Source organism: Caretta caretta, chromosome 2 (assembly GCF_965140235.1).
Source record: "Caretta caretta isolate rCarCar2 chromosome 2, rCarCar1.hap1, whole genome shotgun sequence".
NCBI lineage: Eukaryota > Metazoa > Chordata > Testudines > Cheloniidae > Caretta > Caretta caretta.
Genome location: NC_134207.1, coordinates 88640417 through 88666115, shown reverse-complemented (window position 1 = coordinate 88666115; position 25699 = coordinate 88640417). Strand labels below are relative to the sequence as shown.

The 25699-nt window shown below is 41.0% G+C and overlaps 1 protein-coding gene across 9 annotated transcripts in view; it reads right to left on the bottom strand.

Moving 5' to 3' along the window:
* PTPRM (protein tyrosine phosphatase receptor type M) overlaps positions 1 to 25699 on the bottom strand; it is a 682939-nt gene that overhangs the window by 58347 nt on the left and 598893 nt on the right. For all 9 annotated transcript variants that reach the window (XM_048840290.2, XM_048840291.2, XM_048840293.2 and 6 more), the window contains 3 exons: positions 20784 to 20871; positions 12488 to 12564; positions 9539 to 9575 (listed from right to left, as the gene is read on the bottom strand). In XM_048840290.2, coding sequence (XP_048696247.1) covers positions 9539 to 9575; positions 12488 to 12564; positions 20784 to 20871 — 202 coding nt within the window. The remainder of the gene's footprint in view (positions 1 to 9538; positions 9576 to 12487; positions 12565 to 20783; positions 20872 to 25699) is intronic.

The following is a 25699-nucleotide window of genomic DNA, read 5'->3' as shown; positions in this document are numbered from 1 at the left end:
CTTAGATATATTATTAAATCCAAGGCCAGCCTTTGCTTGTGCACTTTTGGCAGGTGCTATTTAAGACAATACAGCCTCTATTTGTTCTGTATCAACAAAATAAAATGGAAATGTCATATGATTTTCCAAAGAACAAACTGCTGTTCTCTGTAATATCTTTTGACTACTGTACTGTGGGAACATAGCGAAAGCCAATAATATCAGTGGTCTAGCTAATCCAGAGCTGCTGTCTCTGACAGTGGGCAATGTTGGATGCAGGTGAAGGCATAAAAGCTTTGTACATAATATACCTGGCCAGTTGCGCTGAATTAGACCACGAAAGGAAGTTTCCGGCTTCTGACCTTAGATGGCGATTGATTTCAGCCTTTGCAAATTTATCCTGGCTAGCATAATTGCAGAATCTCTACTTATTCATATAATAAATGTTCAGTCCTTTTTCGACTCTTACTAATCTATTTGTCTCAATTATAGTAATTCACAGAAGAAAAAGTATTGAGTTCTGGGTAATTACTGATCTTCCACATATTCCAAATGGTCAAGTCTGAGAACTAGAAGATTCTGAAAGACAAGGAATTTATTTTCTAAAGAAGATGTTGCACACAACATGTATGTAGCTTGAGAGTAAATTATCTGTTGGATTGGGGAATTAGTACCAGCATGTAATGGAGACGCATCGATATTAACAATGGATGTGAGCTTTTAGGTCATTTTGTCCCCTCTGACAGTGAGGGGTTCGTTGGGGAATGGACAATACAACTTCTTCTAAGAGTTTTCTTTTCTTTTGTTCTTTTTTGTTTTTGTTTTAACTTATTCAGCAGGTCGAACCAAGCATAAGCATTAGGGGATAATTATAAAATTACTTTTCTTTAACTCAGCAATATGATTTCATTCTGGCTATTTGTTTCTTATGTTTTTTCCAAAATTTTGTCCAAAAGAACACACTGTGAATGGATGTAGTCAAAATCTGTGTGTTATGTGTTCAGGTGGCTTGTTTCTTTAAACTCGTGCTGTTTAAATACAGGGAACCATTCTAATTGGATAGCCTGGATAGTACTGCATTATACAGAAAATACTAAATGAGCATACCTGCCCAGGAATGAGACTTAGTAGCTGCAGAGGGAATCTCTGCAAAGCCTACATCTCAACATGCAACTGCACAGAAGACATAATGCAGATGCATCAGGAAATACAACATTAATCCAATCAGAAGCAGTGTTTTGACAACATTAATCCAATTGATTAATTGATTGATTGGATTAATTGATTGGATTAATTGACAACATTAATCCAATCAAAATCAGTGTTTTGATGTCACCCAAAGTGCTATATCTGACTGTGGTTATCACAACTTGGGAAGAATGTAATTGCCATGGAAAGATGCAGAATTAAAAAAAAAAATGACGTTTCAGAGGCTTGGATTCAGGTTCAGAAAAACTGTTGTATTTGTTGTTGGAAAAGGAAATACATTTTGTTTTTGAACTCAATGAACTTTTGTTTTTCAGGAAATGAGGTGACCAAAGGCCTCCTCACATCAAGTGCCAGACTTCCTCTAGACTGCTGAAGCCTGGCTGGAAACTAGGATTCAGAGGGGTCCTAGAGAACACAGTGGGGAAGCAGAAGTTTTGAGCTTATGATTTCTGCACAAGCTACCTTTCTCTACTCCTTTCTATGCCCTAACACATAATGACTGATAAGCACATTAGTAGTACTGCACCAAGAGTTTTCCGTCCCTTCCTTCATCAATCCCAAAATAGGGCAGCATTCTTTAGCCAGGAGGGGAACCAAATAATCAGACAGTTGTTTTTCATGAAACACACTCAGAAAATTCATGGATACATCTAGAGTAGTACAAATCCCTAAATTTCCACGCTGTACAATTCTTTCCTGGACAAAACTTTCAGCCAAAAAGAAATACTACAGGACATGTGCTAGTTCACTAGGGATTTGAGAGGCTTCTGAACCAAGAAGTACAGTCTGCCAATGATTTTGTTTTTTAAAGTTTATTTGGGCCTTGGCTCACAAGACCAACAACAAGCTCACTATCTAGGTTTCAGGAAGTCATAAAAGTAAATGATCTGCCTGCAAAAACTGCAAAAAAAAATAGTCTCATTTTAAAATATTTTACTTCTCACAAAAATATTTTTCTAGTTTCTGTAACAGTGAATTTTTTTTCCAGAGCCTTGAATCATCTCCCTTTGTGTAAATGATATGACAAAACAATCTCATTGCTTTCAGCTGAAAAGCTGCTTCCTCCTAGTCAACAGTTAGATCCTGTATATTTCTCTACACAATTCTGGCATGGAGTAAGTTCATATGTAAGAATCTTTCTTCAGTGTTCTAGGTTGGCTTCACAACAGAAAAATAAAGCCAACATGATGTTGTTGAATCAGGGATCTATAAATATTGCCAGGATACTTGTACTCCTCCAATTCCTTATTGTTCTTCACAGGAGGGCCTGCTTTTGTTTTCAATATCACATGAGCCAAACACCAGCAATCAAATAGCAGAAACAGCATGTCTGAGACAGGAAACTCATCCCTCACAAATATATAATCAATTATTAATTTTTAGCACGTTTGTAGCTTGTTCATATCTTCAAATCACTTTTTAAAAGATTTTTTAAGTCTCCACGGTAGCTCTAAAAGGTGATCACAGAAGTATTATTATTCACATTTTACATGGGCTCTTGAAGCCTCTTGGACCCATATGCTTGGGGGTGCTAAAGTTTCTACCTCGGGATGGATTCCAGGGCTACTTTCCTCCCCCAAGGTAACAATCCATTCTGACCACACATACTGAGCTGAGGAAAGGCACTGGTGGTTTCTGGACGCTGGTAGACTTAATTGTCAGCCTGGGGCAAACAATCAACCATGCCCAGTTCTGTTTGTAACCTTTATCTCAGGGCTCTGTATATTTTTCAACACATAAACAAAAAGAAATGTAGAACAACAAGAAAAAGCAACAGTCCTGTTCTCAACTGAGTTCAAGGGGCCCTTTCGCCTCCAGTAGCTGAGTGAGCTTAGACTTTTCCAAGCTAGGTTGCCAACTCTGACTGAAGCTATTCCAGGAGATTTTTTCCCCCAACACTATGTAATGTAATTTTCTTTAAATATCCTATTAAAATCTCCTAGATTGCTTTCAATGACCACCAGGAGATCAATGCCAATCCAGGAGACTCCAGGCCAGTCCTGGAGGATTGGCAACCCTATTCCCAGCCAAGGAGGGTCCACAGGGCCTGGCTTTCCTCTTATAGCTTTCTGTTGCAGCCACAGGAAGGTGCACTTCCCATCCTCTCCTAGTCCCAGGCTGCCTTGTGGTGCTGGGGCCCCCATTTATATCCCTCAGCTGGGAATCGTCAGACTCAATCAATCACTAGATGCTGTTCAGCAGGGTCAGCTGGTTCCCAGAACTTGCCTGCTGGGCTTCTTTCCAGAACAGGGCTGGCTGCCCCCTGACTCTAAAGGGGCAGATCACCCTGTCACAGTCTCCTCACGGTTTGTCAGAGGTTCTACATTTAGGGCTTCTGCAACTGAGAAAAGAAGGGGGGAAGCATTTGATCCTTTAGAGCGTGTACAAAACAATCACACTGGATTATTAGCACAAGGACTAGACTATTCAGGAAACCATTAAAATACCAAAAGCTCTCACACAGTTATTACTGTTATCCCTGATGTTAAGTATAGAATGGGAAAAACTCTGCAACTCTCAGATAACACTGTCTGGTAACTGTTGACAAATTTTGACTTGTTAATGGCTACCACTGTTTACAATACACAGTAGGAGTTTCCCCTTTTCAGTGATATAAAGAGGAAGAGCTATACAGTACTGGAGTGCGCAGTGATTGGAGGGTCGGACTGCAGGCAGATGGCTGCCTCCATGAGGATAATTCTGAGTCTCTACTTTCAATCCTTAAGAGTCCTCAGCTGAAACCCCTTACAAATGTGGCACTTGTCCTTTTGGTGACTCTCACCAAGGCACTTTAAACAAGAAGTGTGCAGGTCACTGTTTGGCATCAATTTACCGCAAACTTCACACGCTTTGAACCCCGGCAACTGAGGCATGCCCTGGTGTTGGGGAACAAAACGGGGGTGGGGAGAACCCCCCGTAATGGAAACTTAGAGAAACAACTTCTAACACTACTACTACTAACTAAGAAACGAAGAAAACTAACTCTATACAAATCACAGTGGGACACTGCTAAAGGCGCTTGCAGAAGCAAAAGAGAGGGAAGTTCCATCTAGCTGTCACCAGCGGTCAGAAGGAACCGAGGGGGGGTCGGGTTGGCTGGGCCCCATAAAGGTGCGACTCCAGGGGGTGCCGATGCCGACCCTATGGATTCTGCTAGGGGGAAAAAATCGTCTGACTGTTGTGCATGTGACGCGTGCGCACCTGATTGGAATTGACCTGAATGAGCACTTGAAGAACTATACTAACATGAATTTGGCATTCAGAATGTAATGCTAGTGCTTTAGCTGAAGAAACATTATAAAACCTTTGCTAGAGACTTGTTAGAAACAGCTTTGTTAATACTAAGTTTATTAATAGGAACTTCACAGGACAGAAAATAATTAAATACAAAATAGAAGGAATCAATAGTAATTTTTTTCCTGCATATCGGGGTCATATATGGTCCATTGGCAGTATGAAAACTGAGGAGAATGGGAGTGACCAAATACTGTATAAAAATTAATGCTTTATGCTCCTATTAAAAGAATTTTGTGAAATTCTTTGAATATCTCTCTCCTGCAAACAGAGCTAGATTCCAGTAAATTGTACAGTTTACAGAATTAAATCCACGTTAAAAAAAAAAAGGGAGGGAAAAAAGCAAGCGGTGATTTGTACATTGCACCTGCTTGTTAGCCCTACATGACCCACTGTGTTGAGTTGTGACAAAGGATTCTTTATTATCCAGGTGACCCAAGTGCGCATTTTAACTGTCGGGGCCAACTACGCAGACCACAAAATGTCTTCATTAATGGCAATTTCAGCCCATCAGTCCCACTATGCTTATGGCATTAAGAAAAAAAAAAAAAGAGAGAGAGAGAGAAAGAGATGCTGATTTTCTAATCCAAATTGCAGGTTTTGAATTTATTTCACTTGAAGTGCAGTAAGAATTTCCCTTGATTGGATATTAACTAAAACACACTCCATTTGCTAGCTCTTACAAAAATGCATCTGCCTCCTAATCAACTGAATAGCAGCACTGGTATATGCATTTCCAGGCTGGAAGATAAGGGTCTGTAAACCAAACTCTGGTTCACATGGAAGATGGTCTACAGGGGTGTTAATGGGCCACTTCTCCTTGAATGATGACAGGTTTCGGAGTAGCAGCCGTGTTAGTCTGTATTCGCAAAAAGAAAAGGAGGACTTGTGGCACCTTAGAGACTAACCAATTTATTTGCGCATAAGCTTTTGTGAGCTACAGCTCACTTCATCCGATGAAGTGAGCTGTAGCTCACGAAAGCTTATGCGCAAATAAATTGGTTAGTTTCTAAGGTGCCACAAGTCCTCCTTTTCTTTTTTCTCCTTGAATGGTCCCTTAGAATATGTGCTAACTACTTATGCTAAACTATCTGTTCTACCTTGTATTTAGCTGTGATACCGAGTACCTTTCCCAGACCTGAAGAAGAGCTCTGTGTAGCTCAAAAGCTTGTCCCTCTCACCAACAGAAGTTGGTCCAATAAAAGATATTACCTCACCCACATTGTCTCTTGGAAGATGGTAATACTCTAATAAACAGGTGATTATGGAACTCCCAACTCTGTTAAAACCAGATTGGTAGCCTATTATGAACTGATTACATTTTCCACTTTTTAGCTGCATACAATTATATTTGCTCATTAACACTTGATATGTTTAATGCAGCTGAAGAAAAATACTAGGACAATTAAATATCAATCATACTAACTCCACATGGAACTGGCTTCTTTAATGATATCTTCCTGTAAAACATAATGTAGTGTAGAGGGAGGTTGGATTGCTAAAATTGCTGTGAAGTATCTTTGCGGAATTAAACATGCAGTTCAAAATGTAGTATCACATCCACGTGTTTGTACTTTTCTATAAGAAAAACTGTTCCAAGACAGAATATAAACACCTCTGGCTATGTCTGAGAGCTAAGCTCAGTTTCAGGTTTACAACTGAAAATGACAAAGAGAAACAGAAAATTTAACATATGGAGCAAATGCCTTTTCCCCTCTATATGATTTCTTTTAAGGATTGTAATTAATCCAGTGTAAAAGATGGGTTTCAGCATGTTTGCCAACACTGTTAAAAATCAAGACCACACCTTCCGTTGAATTATTTTAAGAAGAGAAAATATCACACTAGCGATTTGAGGTTTTGGCTTGAAGTTAGGATGCTGGAAAACTGGTCCAAATTCATGTGAGAAACAGATTTTAGAGGATCTCGTCCATAAAAAAAAAACAAAAAACCCAACGGATCCAAACGCAAAACCAATTTGTATCAAGTTGGTCTCTATTCTTTTTTTCCTTGGTAAGATTTTTTTTACATTACTTTTATTTATTTGTATTACAGCAGTGCCTGTGAGCCCCAATCACGGACCAGGACCCCAGTGTGCTAGGCACTGCACAATTACAAAGCAAAAAGACAGTTCCTGCCCTAAAGAGATTGCACCCTAAATAGTCATTTCTTCTTTAAATTTTGAAAGACTTGTTTTCACTGTCTTTGTTCTTTCTCCTCACTCTCTAACTATTTTTCTTTACCACCTTATTGGGTGGGATTTGGGTGTGGAAGGGCACTTATAGCCAGTCCACATTCAAGTTACCATAATTTTCTTTAATAAATTGTTTAGTTTTTTTCACATTCTTGTGTCTGATTCTCTGCTTTGAAAGCCCATTGAGTAAAGGTCTCAAGTTTAGTACTTGTTATTCAAGTACTGCAGTGACAGTTAAAACAGCATTTAAAATTGCTTCAGAGAGTGACTCAGTATCAGAATGGTTTGTAATGAACTCCCAGGAAGGCCTTCCAGTTGCTCCCTTGCTGAAAACAACTATACTCTGGACTGCAAATAAAATGCCAACCATAGTTGCTGCTGTTTCCATTTTTAGGAGACAATAACTAACAGTAACATAAATTAAAGGACAAACAGAACTCTCCTGCAGAGCGGTATAAAAAACTAGCCTTAACAACCAACACCAGAAAATACCCTTGTTTCTCTTCCCCAGTCCACCAGTAGGGAGGTTAGGGGCTGTAGGTCACTGTGGTTGGGTGGCCGCAGTGGCAAGTTTAAATGGCCTCCCCTGGTTCCCTAAGATGTTAAGGCCAGTGGCGATCACACTTTTCTGGGTGGAGTCAAGTTGATGTACCCTGTCCCAATGATTTCACACCCTGGAGACTGCAATGAAGGAGCAGAACATTTGGAACTAGCAATAGTGGGTTTGGGGGTGGGGAGATGGGGGGAAGAGTTGAAAGAGCCTCCCTTTGGTAAGACCAAGGGCTAGGGGCTGGAGGCTGCATAGATTGGGCTCCTCAAGTGGCAGCAGCAGTCAGAGGAAGCACGCTTATTTGAGGTGGCTGGCTATGATCTTCATCTGTCTCAACAGTATGTCATTAAAAAGGTACACATTTCTTTCTAAATCCAATACATGGGAAATGAAACCTTTTGTCCTAGCTGGTGCTCTGAAAAGAGCATGTACACCTTAAAATAAATGTGGTACTCAGATGTAACTCAAACTGTTTCAAATCCATAGGAAAATACAAGAAGCTCTACTGTAGTACAGTGGTTCTCAACCAGAGGTCCGGAATCCACTGGGGGGCCGCGAGCAGGTTTCAGGGAGTCCGCCAAAATAAGCTAGAGAGCAGGCCCAGCATTAGACTCACTGAGGCCCAGGACTGAAGCCAAAGCCCGAGCCCATTGTCCTGGACTGAAACCGAAGCCCAAGCAACGAAGTAGGTAACTTCTGGGTACTCTTCTGGCTCTGTCAATCTACAATACCCGCCTGCTGATACCCGCCTGCTGAAGTGAAGAAACAGATTGACAGAGCCAGAAGAGTACCCAGAAGTTACCTACTACAGGACAGGCCCAACAAAGAAAATAACAGAACGCCACTAGCCGTCACCTTCAGCCCCCAACTAAAACCTCTCCAACACATCATCCAAGATATACAACCTATCCTGAAGGACGACCCATCACTCTCACAGATCTTGGGAGACAGGCCAGTCCTTGCTTACAGACAGCCCCCCAACCTGAAGCAAATACTCACCAGCAACCACACACCACACAACAAAAACCCAGGAACCTATCCTTGCAACAAAGCCCGTTGCCAATTGTGTCCACATATCTATTAAGGGACACCATCACAGGGCTTAATCACATCAGCCACACTATCAGAGGTTCGTTCACCTGCACATCTACCAATGTGATATATGCCATCATGGGCCAGCAATGCCCTTCTGCCATGTACATTGGCCAAACTGGACAGTCTCTACATAAAAGAATAAATGGACACAAATCAGACATCAAGAATGATAACATTCAAAAACCAGTCGGAGAACACTTCAATCTCTTTGGCCACTCGATTACAGCCCTAAAAGTGGCAATTCTTCAACAAAAACACAGACTCCAATGAGAGACTGCTGAATTGGAATTAATTTGCAAACTGAACACCATTAAATTAGACTTGAATAAAGACTGGGAGTGGATGTGTCATTACACAAAGTAAAACTATTTCCCCTTATTTCCCCCCCTACTGTTCCTCACACCTTCTTGTCAACTGCTGGAAATGACCCACCTTGATTATCACTACAAAAGGTCCCCGCCCCCTGCACTCTCCTGCTGGTAATAGCTCACCTTTTCTGATCACTCTTGTTACAGTCTGTATGGTAACACCCATTGTTTCATGTTCTCTGTGTATATAAAATCTCCCCACTGTATTTTCCACTGAATGCATCTGATGACATGGGCTGTAGATCACGAAAGCCTATGCTCAAATAAATTTGTTAGTCTCTAAGATGCCACAAGTTCTCCTTTTCTTTTATCTGACTTTCAGAAATTCAATTTTCTTTTCAAAGTGTTGCAAGTCTAGTGCGTTTTTAGGTCCTGTATTAAAACCTGCTGGGTAAAATTTTCCAAAGCACCTAATTCATTTAGCAGCCTAAGTTCCATTGACTTTCAATAGGATATAGAGACCTGATCCTAAAAGATATTTAGGCACCTAACTCCGATAGGAGGTTCCTATGTCACTTCGGCACTTTTGAAATTTTTGCCTGTCATCTTTTTCACTACTTATTTGTCCTTTAGCAAGTCCTACTGAGTAACATAAGCCAAAAGTAAGGGTAGATATTATTTTTTTTCTACACAGCACTACTGAACCCAAAGGTAAAGACAACTCAACACTAAGCTCTTGGAATTTGGAGAGTTTGAATTAAAGCTGCTTGCCATATCTGGGTTCATAGAGTAATTTTGTATTTATTGTGGCAAAAATATGTATTACAGAGTATAAACCATCATACAAGAATGTTTGTAGTTTTTTGTTCACACAACCAGCAAGAAATATATAAAGTGAGATTAGCTTACCTTGAGTAGCAATGTAGTGATTTGGCCTGTGATAACCCTAAAAAAATGGAAAAAAAGTTTTGAGTCAATTTGCAATGCAATGCACCATCATGTGCTGGTATGATTGTCATGTCATAGAGACTAGTGTTCATAACCCTATTGAATATCACAACAACAAAAGTTACATATTAGGAGCAAATTCTGGCCTTTCCAATGAAAGGCATATTGCGGGGGCACAAGAAGCAGCTATGTTGTCTGGACTGGAGGGTCCCATAGCTATTGGCTTGCGCAGTGCGTGGGTAGAGGACTGACTTAGTATGTTTTGGAAGTTCCTTACTGGCTTCTCTGAAAAGGAGCAACATAAACTTAGGTGCACTTGGTAGTCTGGACACATCCCCAAGCCCTCGAGCTGTGAAGTGCTGCTGAGTGCAATGCTAGTTCCCTGCTTAGCAGCTAAGAGAACACTAGATTTATAGTCAGCATGGATGCTGCGTGTGTGTGCTAGGGAGGGAAGAGGTTCTCTGTGCCCTCTGGTCTGCTCACAAATTATTTCTGAACAGAAAAAGGGTAAAATCTATGAAGAAATGTCTTGGTGTAAACAGTTTGTCCAGCTCTAAATAGGAATTACACTGAAAAGTAATTCTCGGTTTCTTTCTGTGAAGGCAAGAGAAACTTAATCACATGCTGGCTGAGCAATCAACACTAACAACTTTTGCATTCTTTATAACAAAGAATATTGGCTCTTGATAGGATGCAAACTAGAAACAACAGAATTTGTATAGTATTTTTGTTTCTGATGCTACAGGATTATTGCCAAGGATTTAACTCATGTAACAGTACATCATTATAGACAGTCATATCAATATTAATACCAAAAGCTTTAAATAATGGTTAGGTTATGACACCAACTAACAAAAGGAAGAAATATAAAGTTATAGCTCATACTCCATATCAACTTGCCAGTGCAGAGTGTGTTAAGGGTAAGGAGTGAAGTGAGGCACCAAGACTGAAGTAATCTGAAGAACCCTGGAGAACAGAAAATGTTACAAGAACTACTGAAGTGGTTCCTTTATATGCCATTCTGAGGCAAACTTTGAGTGCCTAAGGATCGAGACTTATTTGTATGACGGTGGATAGAGTTGGCATTTCTCTATCCGAGCATCATCTACTAGCTGCGGGGTTGGATTCATTCAGACTACCAACAAAACAGACACTGGGAGATTTAGTTCAAGGGAATGTCTCGCGATACAAACAGCCTTTTCCATGCCAATGCCTATGAAGCTGCCATTCCCACTGTAACTCCATTGTTCTGATATGACATCTATTACAATCTGCCTGCATGAGATAGGCTGCACGTCTGCATCTGTGAAACCAAGGACAGACAAATTGCCATTTACAACCGAATCTTGAATACCTTCTTGCTAATAAACAACCACAGTGTCTACCTGTTTATGATCACTTTGTCTAGTGATTTCTGATGATCCAAAGAAACTTAGATGCTTTGTACTACAGCTATCTTCTAAGGAATGGGAAGCTTCAGGCCCACAACCCTCACCAGTAGTGTCTTCTGTGCTCACACAGCTGTCCCACTAAATTCATTCTGCTTTTTTTTTTTTTCTGGCACAGGAAGACATGATATGAAGCCATTATATCAGGGTCTTGAACAAGAGCACGTGATCCAAACCCTCCTCCACCACATTTTGTGGATGTTCAGATCTGGATCCAAAGCATAATTTGAATTATACATAAGCAACTAAACCCCGAACCTGAAGTCTGAACAACCCTGAACCTTGGAAAAGTTTGAATTTAAATCCCAATCCAACCCCTCAATTTGGGTCCAGCTCTACTTTTTATTACACAAATTTCTGTCTACAATTTTATTACTCTTTTAAATGGAAATGTTTCTGTTTTTATCTTTACCTCATGGTTAATGTGTTAAGTTTCTGAAACTGTAAAGAATGGGGTAGAAATATAACCCTAATCTGACTGCCTTTGAAACATATTACTATCATTAGAAGGAGATAACCCAAAGAATGTTATATAAGAATAAGGATTAATTTGGTTGCTCTATATTGTATGAGAAAAAAATCTACTAAATTCCCTTGTCAGACCTGGTGGACACGTCTGAACCGGAGACTGTGACACCTTCATTAAAAGGTGTCACTGGGGAAGAAGAAATCACTGAATGTAGGCTGCTGCCTGCCTAAGAATCAGCAGTTGTTCTGTACTCTCATGTCTAGTGTTCCCAATGAACATTAAAATTACTGAAGTTTCCATCTCTAGTTTTCAGGCTTTAGACAGTGTTGACTTTTTCTTGATTTTCAATTCTACTTTTGATTTGATCCTTTCAACCAAAAACCATGCTGTCTCTTAAAGAATTTATTCTAATGTAAAACATTAAGTTAACATGATGCAGAATGAACAAAGAAGCAGTCTTCAATAATTAAAGACCCTACATATTTAATGAAATGTCTTGCTTGCATTAGAAGTACTGGTTAACAGCTGCAGACTATACTTTGAAGGCAACTTAAAAGTGTAGCAATGACAGGAGATTGCAAATCACTGCATTAGGAATTACAGAGTTTTGTCACATTAATATGCGAACAGCTTTCTTTTAAATGTGAAATTATGCCAAGTTGTTGACAGACAATGTAAATAACATTTCCTTGGTCCACATAAGCATCAGGAGGCAAAATAGCCACGTAATGTTGGTGGCAAAATTTCACTCCAGAGTGTGGCAGTTTCAAGAAATGACTGAACTCATTTTCTCACTGGCAAATATTTGGTGTTTTATTTTTTCTTTATTGCATATGTGGGTTCCCATGACTGTGGTTTCCAGTAATGTTTGGCAGCCAAAACTGTGATCAGCTATGCTAGCTATAAGAAATGGTCAATAAAGTGTAAAGATAACATGGACCATGTTTGGCTGAACAGCGATGTTAACTTTGTTTACTACATCAGTATACATACGTCAATATAATTTCCATTGATGTAATCTGAGTTTGTTTCTCCTTCAATTGGCTGCAGTCTCACTCGAGAATGATCATCTGAAATGGGAACAACAGATAAAACAAAGTAGTTTGGTGTGCTTTTAATTGTCACAAAATATAAGGTCACATTCAGAAAGAAACCCTTAATACACATATTACTTTAAAGTCCAATTACAAAGTTTGCACTTTTCAAGTTGCACCTGTCATTTGGTTTTGGCTCAAAATGAGCTATCAGATGTTATATATACAGTAAAACCTTTCCACTTTGCACTTCAATCATTTATGAACCCCATAATTCCCAATGATTTTGGAGCTGAATACATCTGATGTTCAAACCACTGCCACCACTTCTCTTTCCTCCTAGAGGATGTGAAACAGTTTTTGCAACAGTCAAATTGCCTTTCATTAATATATTTAACTGCATTCAACTGTCAAAAGCTCAGTCATTTGCAAAGTTCTCCCATTATTAGTGCAAAGTGATTATGTAATGAATATAACAAGGTCTTGTGGGAGATCATTATTTGAAGAGACAAAACAACCAAGGCTAAAAAATAACTTGGTATATCATATATATATTCTTTAAGAAAAATCAGTTTCACTCCCTCTATATGTTGTTTCAGTGATTTCTTTTGAACTGAGGAAGGGACTTTTCTACCTACTTTCAGATCTTGGATAATATCCCATTTCTCCCCCATGCCATTTTTCAACTGAGGTTGTCCTTTCCTGGGTGAGAAATGCTAGATTACTCTGGAAACTATTCAAACTTACTCTTGTTCAGTAAGGGGGGTGGAGTCAGCATTTCCAACCTAAACCATGAATGGGACATACACGTGAAGAAATAATTTAGAATATTAGAGAGAAATTTAGACATCTCTCAGGGAAACAAATCTGGCACTTGCTCCCTATGGAGAGGAGCTTAGGGTTTGCTATACCAGAACAGATCAATCAAATTCAGTACTTCACCTTTGGCCAGAGCTAACAAGTGATGCAACAGAGGATAGAGGAAGAAAAAAAGAAAAGAAAAAAAAGCAATCCTGAGATTTGATTGCTTTTATTTTATTGATATGCTATTAAAGGTCATAAATTATCCAGCCCTTTTGTCAGTACAGCAACTGCCCTTTAGCGGTAATGAGTTCCACAGATTTGCCACAGTATAAAAGAGAATTTCCTTTTCTTTATTCTAATGCCACAGCTATTAATTTTGAAGTGAGATTCTACTCTGAAAAGTGATCCTAGCAAATAAGATATTGTGGAGTTGCACACTTATTTTCTTTCAGTGAATTTCATATTCCATATGTGATCAGTTTGTGATTAAACTAGTAATCTTAGTTTGTGCTCTAAGAGTGCAGGCTGGGGTCTTCCTATTTTGGGCATCATCACCAGTGAGAAAGTTCTGCAGAACTAACAGTGACACTTCTGCAGCTGCCTTGTCTTCAGGTTATTGTTTTAGTGACACCTATGAAACTCCCATTGCCTTCAGTGGGTATGCATAAGCATATTTCAGTTGATCATGGAGCACAAAATGGAATAGTATTCAGTTCTCACTCTCTCTCTTTTAGTTGTGTTGGCTCTGCAAGCCAAACTGAAGTTAAAAAAAACCACCAAACAAAACAACCCCCCAAAGCCCCAAACAAAAACCATTCTTCTCCCCCCATAAACACATACTTTTGATCATTAAAGTAAGCAAATATGACTCTGAATATACTAAAAGGGTGGAGTTAAAAGATATTGAGTAAAAAGATGCCATGTTTACATGGCTACTTTCCAGACCGGAACCACATTTAAACAAGTATTCCCTTGTTCTTATACTGTGGGATAGCATTTTTTTTTTAAAAGAGCTGATGATTTTTTCCAGTATGCCCTTTCATAATTTACAACAGTCACAATGGAGTCTCTAAAAGTTCTTGCCTTTTCTAGGCAAATTAATACTAATTTTTGCAGTCTCACCATATGCAAGTGCTGCCACGCCTCTCTAACTCTCTTTGCTACTCTTCGCTGGACCTTCTCACCTAACTCTCAGGGATATTTTTCACAAAACAAGGGGACAAAATTGGACAAGACATGACCATAGTTCAATATTACGTTACACTTTTTTGTATGGTTTTATTTTGATTTTAATTATGCACCCGATCATTCTATCTGTCGTTAAACCATCTGCAGCACATTTGGAAGACATCTCCATTGAACTGTTCTTGGGCTTTTTTTTCCTAAGTCAACCCCAAAAATTCAGAGTCTGTTAGTTTATGTCACTTATGTAAGTTCAAATTATTTTTATCCTATTTTGCATTATCTTGCATTTATCCAAACTGAATTTCCTCTGCCATCCAACTGTCCAATGAATTTAAATCCATCTAAACAACATCACAATCCGCTGTAAATTCTATGTACACTGGTCCAAATGCTGTTCATCATACAAAACAATGTGTTTCCATTGAAGTTTGCTCCATTGAGGCCTTCTGTATTTGGCCCAACCACTTCAGGGCCATCAGCAAACTTCATCAACTTACCATCCATTTCCCCACCCAAATCTCTGAGGGTTCAGCTATGCACTGGTCCAATGCATCTGTCTCCATTGTTCCTCAGTCGGCAAGGTGATTGAGCTAGATTCCCCCCTCATTACAAAAGAGAGCAAACTGCTGGCAGGGTGTGCTCTGTGAGGGCCCTGCAACTTTGGAACCTGCTCCTCCTCTTAGTTCAAAATATCCCAAACCTGATGACTTTTTGGCCAGGCTGGAAGAGCTGTTTGCTTAACAATATTTTGAGGAAAAGTTGAGGGTATGATCCTGGGGTGTGTGGAAATGGGTTGAAAGGGGCTCTTCTGTTGCTTGGATTTATTGGCGATCTGAGTTAATGTGTTACCTGTAAGGTTATTAATGAGTGCTGCTTGCTGGCCAAGTTATTGTGTTAGCTGTATCTGAGTACATAGTGCTATTAATATCATAAGGTTGTTGTAAGTTTAAGTGATTGTTAGGGCACCTAATGCTTTCTGTATGGGCGATCTCTACTGTAGTTAAGAAATAAAGAAATAAATAATGAAATAATATGTGGCTATTGAAAGGAGCAGGATCCAAGCTCATCACCCTGCAGGACAATGGAATACTCACTGGGGTTATGGCTCTCAGTATCGGGGAGAGCAGGGATTCATGTCCCATATTACCTCCTCCTGCCAGGGCAAGTGGGTGGGAAAGGGATAGCTAAGGTAAGAGAATGGACAGGGAATGGCAGGGAGTAGGCAGTCCCTTGGTTCCTTCCCATCTTGCGCCCCTGGAGCGAAGAGGGTCGGTGATTCTCACAGCCACAGTTCTTTCTCAGCGCTTCACCTAGGGTGTTGGAGCTACGGGTTGTCCCTAGAGGCTCTCTAGTCCTAATATATTAAATAAATCTGAACCAAATTCCAACCCAAGGTTCCCAACAATTGATTCTTACTTAGCTAGTTTTTACACATTTGTCCTTTTTATGTTGTTATTCTAATTAATAGTTTCCAAGGGGGGAGCTTATCAAAAAATCTTGGAATATCCAGGTCAGTTATGTTCATCAGGTCATTCTTATCCGCTCATTTATTCACTTTTTCAAAGGAATTTAACAATCTGAAGAGGCTTGATTTTTTCTTTCAGAAACCATGCTTCTTTGACCTATCAAGTTATATTTATCCAGGTGCTGTGCTATTGTATACTTAATTAAGCTATTAATTGGTTTCTTCAGAACTGAGGTGAGGGTCATAGGCCTTTAATTCCCAGGATCTTGCTTTAAAAAGATACCACATTAACAACTTTCCAATCTTCAGGCACGTTTGCTGGCTTATAGATTTTGGACCTGATCCTGCTCCCAATGAAGTCAATGGAGAAATTCCCATTGACTTCAATGGGAGTTGGATTGGACTAGTATTGAATATCCTCCTCCGTATCTCCATGATTTCATGTTTATTCCCTTTAAAACACCGTCAAGAGAACCTGCCACTCGACTGACCTCCTTTGCTCAAGCTTTTCAAGTTACCTGCTGACTTTTCCTCTATGATTTCAATCTCTGCGAAGGCCACACTTAGATTTCTCATAAATAAATAAATATTTTAAGAATATAAATTTCCTTGTTTTTCCCTACAGGCCAAGTGATAAAGCCTGGTAAAGTCCAATGCTAAATGTCCATCAACTTCTCTGCTATTTCATTGCTTTCTTTTCCTCCACTCTCTCCATGATGGCCAGCTTTCAGTCACACATGCAGCTTCAGATTTAAAGACTTAAAAAATTTATTTAGCTTCATATCTTTAGTTATCTTCATATAATCTCTTTCCCCTTGTTACTTCACATCTGCATTTTACTTAGTAGTACTATGCTCCATGGACAGTGGCTAGGAATACTACAGGAGCTGAAGAAAGATGATTACACAATTTTTATTCACTTTCTATGGGATTTGGGTGGCTAACTTCCTTGATCTCTTTGAAAGTCCCAGCCAGTATTTGTGTGGTTTAGGCCCATTTTCTTATTTTTAAAGGATTTTTTTTTAACAAATCTAAAACAGGCACTTTTTTCTGTGTGCGCTTAATCACATAGCTTTTTGACTCAGAGATACACAAGCTATATGTGCATATAACACATTGTTCTTAAATAGCCTCGAGGCTGACTACCTGAGTTTTTACATTTTTCCTTTATCCTTCAGTCTGCTGTTAACTACTTTCCTCAAAGCTTTTAAACAGTCTCATTTCAAGTTCATTGTCAGTGTGTTACAGTCACCCTCTATTGATATCAAACCTATTTTTGCACTGATCACACCACCAACCACTTCAATCTTCAAAATTTCTTATGCTGAAATTAATTTTTCTTTCTAAGTATGAACATGAGCATTTCATCCTGCCCCTTCCTTATGCATGTGCACATGCACATACACACCAGCCTGTGGCCAGTATTTTCAAAAGTGATGAGTGATTCTGTGTGCCCTTTTTTCCCTCTAAAACACATGAATGGATACCTGACTTTCAGAAAGTGCTGTGTCTGAAAATCAGCCCCTAATAAAGACATCTCAAGTTGGGCACCCAAAATCATGTCACTTCTGAAAATCTTGGTCAATATTATTTTCTCATTTGATCAGGCCGCAGTAAGTTAAAAATGAATTATTATAGATAACAGAAATCTTTCTTAAGGGACAAATGAATATTACGGCACCTACGCCCATAAGTAACCACTGTACAGTAAATACAGACACAACAATGTTCCCAAGCACAAGATTCATTTAACAGTTTCAAAGCCATTTTTTGGTTCTTAACGTGGAAACAACATAAAAGAAGACATTTATACTTAATAAAGAAGAAACACATTTTGTATAGGTGATTAGATAGTGGTCAGCATTTAGCATAATGATGAAGCAGCTCACAAGTTGCTGTAGCCACCTTCTCATTGTGAATGGGGCAGGCTTGTATCTAATTAAATTTACATCACCTGGATAATGTAATGTACACTGCTACTTTGACAAGCTCCCTCTGTGTTGGCAGCTTGGTGCTATTGCTTTAATTTCCTTACAAAGCAATACTGACTACAAACAATAGCATAATGATGGCATCTTGGAGGATTTAAACAGAGAGGATAAAAGCGCTGAAAAACCTACATTAAACTCATATTCTAAAACAACATATGTTTCACTGCAAAAAATATACCTAGAATATATGGCATCTAAGCCATCTACAGTACTTTTAACTTCTTAAATACCATGTAGAAAGAGGTGGCTTTTTTAAATGCCTTAAAAGCAGAAGCCACTATTTTGATAATAACATAGGGATTCAATTTTAAAAGTAGACCTCTAAAATTATTCTCCCCAATTTTGCCACGTACCCATTTCTTTACACAAAGCCCATGTACAATTCAGGTAATTCCAATCAGTAACTACACCATTTGCATAAAACTAATTAACATACAGCAAATTTGTGGGCCCAATTTTAGAGGCTCTTTTAAAAATGTTGCCCCCAACAGAAATAATGTGTTGTAATTTTAATTTGTATTATTCTAAATTCTTACTGCCACATAGATAGTACGTTTTATTGATAACAACTCATCTCCATCCAACTATCTCTGTTTCTTAAATATTGATGACATATTAAAAGTAAGTTGAGATGCAAACAATCTAAAGTAACATTTGCCCCCTTAGAGAGTCTCCAGTATTACTTGTAATTATAATTGTTTCATGCATCAAGTATCTTTTACTTGTTTTCCCTTTGCTAGTCATCACTTCTTTACCCCAGATCTGTAGTGCTACTAGTCTTCTACTTATTTCAGCTGGGAACCCAAAATGACAGGCTGTTTAGAACACATTAAAAGAGGTGCCTGATGCAGCAAAACTCTGACTAAAAATGTGGATCTATTGTCACGTCAGGAGATAAAATTTTATAAAGGAACAGAAGGCATACAGATCTCCATATCTCTGTTATTAAGAACCTGTTCTTATTTGTACTCTGGGCATTTTTATACCTAAATAATTATACCAATTGCATATATTTCTATGCAACATACTCTCACAAAGAAAAATTTTGTTAAAAAAACATTTAGGATTCTTTAAGGGTATCCATCTACACAAACATTGTAAGCAAAGAAATATGCAGCTAATGTATCCTTCTAAACATCACATTCATTATTTTCACTAACAGGCTTCCCCTATCTATAAAGAAGTACCATAGGTCTCCAACACGTCCAGTAGGACAATACCCAAACTACCTTTGTCTCAATTACCCTGTGTGATGGGATGTAGCTGGCTTTTTTGACTCCCTATGGAAGGCCCTGCAGTCCTACTAAACTCTGCCCCAGGAAGAGCGAGGTGGAAGAAAAGAGCAGCAAAGGTGGTTTCTCAAGGCCTGCCTAGAGTGGCTTCACTGACGTAGCCATCTGGGAAGCTAGAAAGACCTGGTCCTCCAAGGGCTAGCAACAGCCAATCAGAGCCCAGCAGGCTCAGATAAAAGAGGCTGCAGGGCATTAGCAGGTCAGTTCCTGGTGGGGATCAGAGGAGAGAAGAGTGCTCTTCTCTAGCATGGAGATAGAGAAGAACCTGAGGAAACTGGCTCTGATATAGGACTATAGACAGAAGGGCGTGGTAGGAAGAAGCCCAGGGAAACAGCAGTGATGGATTGGAGTGAGTGGCTGTGTACAGGGTCCCAGAGTTGGAACCCAGAATAGTTTGTAGGCCCAGGTTCCCAACCAGCCACAGGTAAAATGGTGTAAACCCCAAGAAGGGGACAGATCCTGTTGGGGATCCCAAACAAAGGGATGAATTTAAAGGTTCCAAAGCCAGGGCTGAAGACCAGAGGGCAAAAAGACTATTTAGTTATTAGATTCTTTAATATGCCAGAAGAGGTTCATTTCGACTTTGTGACTTGGCCAATAAGCCAAGCCACTGAAGACCCACCGAGGTCAGCCTGCAGAAAGTGCCAGGGGTGAAAAAGGACTGTGGTACTGCACCCTGCCTCTCGGAGGGACTCAAGAAGTGAGTACCCTTTTACACCCTGTAACATAAAACTCTGTCTTTAGCAACATCAACAGCCATGTCTGTTAGTCTTCTATACACCAGGGACCTATATGTGTTATTCTTCCATGGAGAAGTATCAGGTCAGCATTAAGGTCCTGCATAATAGTGTAATTTAAAGAAGTGTTATTTATGTTATGACAGTTAGGAACAGGAGGATTTTGAAACTCCACCCTCTGTTGTTTCTCCTCTTACATCTCTAATAATTATTTCATTGTTTCATTAGGAGGATCCTCCTCTTCCCAACTGTCACTCAGCTCCCACAGGCCTCTGTACTTGGCCCCTCCTCTTCTTCCTCCATACTGGTAATCTCATTCACAAATGAGGCTTTAATTAACATCTCTGTAATGATGACCCAAAGATCTACCCTTCTCCTGTCATCTACACCAAAATCGTGGCTTGTGTTTCTGACATCTCCTCAGGGATGTCCAGCTGTCAACTCAAGCTCAACATGGTCAAAAGTTGAGCTTTTGATCTTTCCTATCACTGTGGACAACACTATTATCTTCCCTGTCACTGGAGCCAGTAACCACTTCACCTTGAATGGTCCCTTAGAATATGTGCTAACTACTAATGCTAAACTATCTGTTTGATCTTGTATTTAGCTGTGGCACCCTAAGTACCTTTACCAGGCCTGAGGAAGAGCTCTGTGTAGCTGGAACGCTTGGCTCTCTCACCAACAGAAGTTGGTCCAATAAAAGATATTACCTCACCCACCTTGTCTCCCAGAAGCTAAAAGGAAGTTAACAAAGTATTACAATTATGCTGCCAACACTTACATGCAATGATATTCCCATATCTATTCTTCATTCTGTTTTCATCTTTCTTAGCTGAGTCCCAGGGTGCAGACTGTCCTTCAAAGAAACTCTATTTTTAAAAAAAAAAGATAGAAAGAAAGTGACATTAAGAAATTCAGTATGGAGCAACAGGAACCTTAAGAGTAAAGAATAAAGCAATGGAGCATGGAAGAAATACTACAACAGCCAAAATTACAGTTGTTAAAGTGACATTCAACTAATTTGCTTATCTGATAATGATACCAGGCTCTTCTTTGAACAGCACTTTTCTTTCAGTTCCATGTTCCACATGGAGAGTTTGACACAAGAATAAAGTGTGTATCAGCAAGAATGATTTTTGTGCGAGGAAGAGTTAGTTAACCTTGCAAAAGTTTCGTGCTTGTAATGCTAAGCATAATTGACTAATTAACGTGCATTGTCTAAATTCTGCTCCTTATTACACCAGCGTAAAACTGGAGTAAACCCAGTGATATTACTGATAGCAAAATTTGACCCTGTGTTAATAATATATTACCAACAGTTTCACATTTACCTGGTGATAGGTGGCTATTCAGTCTCTTAACACACAGTGGCATTATTCTTAATTTGCATTCAATTGGCCTTTTGTTAAAAACATTATTTACAAAACCACCAAGATTATTAGATAGTCAGCAAAGAAAAATGATGTAATTTTATGAAAAATACAATCTTATTATTTGTATTAGTTTTATTAAATACAGTACAGAGGCTGGGTGAATATTAGATAAAAGATGCTAACAATATCTTTTTATATTAACAAAATACACCACTTGGCATAAGAAAAACAATCGTCTGTTGTCCACTTTTCATGTGCAGTTCGGGTTCTAAAATAATGACTTTCCCAGTGTTTTTGGGTACACTGTGTCCATAAAAGTCAGGGCCGTCCTTAGGCATACAAGGCTGTGTAGGGCACCTGAAAATTTGGGGCACCCCTGGGTCTTAGTGTCCTCCCTCCCATCTCTTCCTATCCCTGTTCTGATCCTTCCTGCAGGCTCCCACCACAACTGACTGCTGCAGCCTGGTGAGTCTTCCTCTGGAGGGGATCTAGTACTTAAAAGTGAAAAAGCCTTCCAGCCTGCCAGGCCTATTAGCACAACATTGAAACTGTAAAAGAGCCATTCAAGTGGTAATGAAGCCATTTAACAGGCATTTGCCAACCCCCAGGTATATACTGTCAGTTTCTGAATTTACTGCCCCTGCCTACACTGGCAAGTTTCTGCACAGTAAAGCAGCTTTCTGTGTTGTAACTCCCGAGGTGTACACACTGCCAAGCCGCTTACTGCGCAGAAACTGTGCAGTTCCAGGGCTGTAAAAAACCCCACCCCGACGAGTGCTGCGGTGCCAGTGTAGAAAACCCTGGTCAATTACAGTGCTGCGACTGGCCTCCAGGAAGTGTCCCACAATGCCTGTTTTGCCTCTCTGGTCATCTGTTTGCACTCTACTGCCCTGCCCTGAGGTGACCAACAGTCATCCTACGCCGTACATTCCTTTGGAATTTTGAAAGATCCCTTCCTGTTTGCTCAGTGATGCATGCAGTGGTCTCAGCGCATCTTTCCAGGTGGACATGCCTTTTCCATGCACCAGGCAATCCCTGGCTTAGAGCAATGTCGAGCTGCTGGACCTCATGAGCATTTGGGGAGAGGAGGGTGTCCAGTCCCAGCTGCTCTCCAGCCATAGGAATTATGATACCTATGGACAGATTTCACGGTGCATGACAGAAAGGGGCCATGACCAGGACACACTGCAGTCCAGGGTCAAAGTGAAGGAGCTGCGCAACGCTGACCACAAGGTGCGAAGGCAAACCGCTGCTCCGGTGCTGCGCTCATGAGCTGCCGGTTCTACAAAAATCTGGATGCGATACTCGGTGGCGACCCCACCTCCACTGTGAAGGCCACAGTGGATACTTCAGTGGCTTGTGTGCCAGTCGAGTGTGGACTGAGACAGGAGGAGGAAATCTTGGACTAGGATGTAGAGGAGCAGGGGGACCCAGAGGCAGAGGATGACTTGGAGGTCAGAGATGCGTGCAGCCAGGAGCTCTTCTCTACTCCGGAGGCTAGCCAGTCACAGCTGTCAGAGCTTGGCGAAGCGCAAACAGGAGAGGAGGCCACTCGTAAGTGGATTTGATTTGGGGAATCGCTGAAGTGAGTTGTTGGAGGCAGGAGGGCTGCAGAAAGCAGGCTTGTGTCTGTATGATGAACATACCATCATGAGCAGCAGAACAGGCTGCTGATTGACTCCCTCAGTTCACAGGAGTCTGCCTCAGAGATCTCCACAAAACTCTCATGGAAATACTAGGCAATCTGCTGCCGCAGGTTCTTTGTCAGACCTGCTTTGTTTCTTGCCCCATTAACGGTAACTTTCCCGCACCACTGTGCCATCACTGGGGGGGAGAGCTCATTGCTGCACACAGGCAAGCCGCATTAGGGCCAGGGCAGAAGCCGCAGCCTTGGAGAAGACCCTCTCTTGATTCCCTGCTCACCTTCAGCAATTAGATATCTTCCATAATGAGCACAGCCTGTGGAAAATGTGGGGACAGGAATGATTATCAGGCCCCACCTACAATGCTGGCTCTCCCCAAGAGAGAGTGCCCAGTATACAATAGAGTCTGGGAATACTGATTTACCCGGCCCCTGTGGCATTTTGGGGGTCTTGTGGCTCATGTGTGCTTGCCTGGGGTCAGCCAGTTAGTGACAGGTGTGTGAGTACTGGCTGCATTTTAAATCACTGAATCAGTGTTGTGTGTGTTGCAAACAATACTGCTTCTGTAAAATGTTGCATTTTGGCTTCACAGAGATGACCTTGGGAGCCCAGCCTCCCTCTTTGTTATCGCTGTCTGAATGGCTGCGCAGAATTAGAAAGCAGCCACGAAGAACTAAGGAGGACTTTCTGCGTGATGTTATGATGCACTTCATGGCCGAAAAACAGGAATTGAAGGAGTGGCAGGACAGCGAGAAGAGGGACCAAAAGGAGAATGCGGCGCACCTGAATGAAGCCATGAAGCAGCTCTTAAATGTTATGGAGCACCAACTGGACACGCTCCAGGCGATACTAGCTCTGCAAACCGAGCAGCTCTGCGGCCCCCTCCCTTGCAGCTGCTGTTGCAAAACTCTTTCCCATGCGCCCTCCAGACACTGCCAACACACTCTTATCAACCTCCTGGCTCCAGTCTATACCTGCGGCATTCGACTCCTCCTCCCTCACAGTCCAGCACTGCGGACTCCCACTACCCAGTGCACTCAACACCCATCCCTCTGCAGTTTGGCCCTGCTGAAGTACAGTACCCGCTACATTATAATCCAAAGAAGAAGGTTGGATATGATCTCTGGACATACACAAATCTTTAGCCGTTCCAGGACCCCACCTCCTCCTGGAACCTTCCCTTCCCTCATCCCCCTCACTGCTGATGTGTTTTTTTATTTGACTCTCTCCTCCGGTTGTTGTTTTTTAATAAAAGAATTGTGTTTGTTTGAAAGCCATCTTTAATCTATTCATTGGAAGCAAACAGAGCCCTGCAAAGCAACAGAAATGCCCAGAATCACAATGGGCATTTCAACTTCCCCTACGGTGATCTTCTGGTCCAGGAAGAAAGTCCCTGCTTGCAGCTTCCTGAACAGGCCAGTGTTCTGAAAGATGTGTGCGTCACGCACCTTTCCGGACCAGCCTGTATTAATGTCTGTGAAACGCCCCCGGTGATCCACAAACGCCTGGAGAACCATTGAGAAATACCCTTTGTGATTAATGTACTCAGTGACTAAGTGGGCTGGTGCCAGAATTGGAATGTGTGTACCATCTATCACCCCTCTGCAGTTAGGGAATCCCATTTGTGCAAAGCCATCCACAATGTCACGGTCTTTCAGAGCAGGATGCGATTAATGGCCCTGCACACTTCCCGTCAATATGAGTCCAACGGTCAACTTTTCCACTCCGAACTGGTTAGTGACTGATCGGTAGCAGCCTGGAGTAGCCAGCTTCCACAGTGCAATCACCATGCGCTTCTCTAATGGCAGGGCAGCTCTCATTCTTGTGTCCTTGCGCCGCAGGGATGGGGTGAGCTCATCACACAGTCCTATGAATGTGGCTTTCCTCAACGGAAGTTCTGCAGCCACTGCTTGTCATCTCAGATGTGCATGAAGGTATGATCCCACCACTCAGTGCTTGTTTCCCAAGCCCAAAAGTGGCGTTCCACTGTGGTCAGCACCTCCGTGAATGCCACAAGCAATTTTGTGTCATAGCTAGTACGTGTGGCGAGATCCATGTTGCACTCCTCTTGTCTTTGTAGTTTAAGGAATAACTCCACTGCCACTCCTGATGTTTTAGTCAGAGCAAGCAGCATATTGGTCAGCAGTTCGGGATCCATTCCTGGAGACTGAAGAGGCAGAGTGCGCAGTATAGAAACTGTTGAAAGATGGCGCCAAACGTGGACGGAAGCACAGGGATTGCTGGGATGCGAAGCAATGCATCACGGGGGCATTGGGACAGGACCCAGGATGCCCCGCGACCCCCTCCGCCTTCTCACAACTCTTAGTGGCAGAAGAGGAAAAGATGCTCTGTGGGATAGCTGCCCAGAGTGCGCCGCTCCAAATACCGCTGCAAGTGCTGCAACTATGAACACGCTATTGCACAGGTAGCTCACCGCGTGAACACATAACACCAGTTTCCCTTCTTTGCTCCAAGCGGCGCTGTAACTCTGCCAGTGTAGACATACCCCAAAATAGTTGTTCATTACTGTAATATTTACTCAGAACATGTTAGTCTACAGGACCTTAGTTTAAAATTTGCTTCAAAAATATTTCATTAGTATGTTGCTGAAGTTATAAAATCACGTCTCTAAAAATAGCTTGCATAGATTTTTAGATGCACAATCTGAGTATTCATCTTTA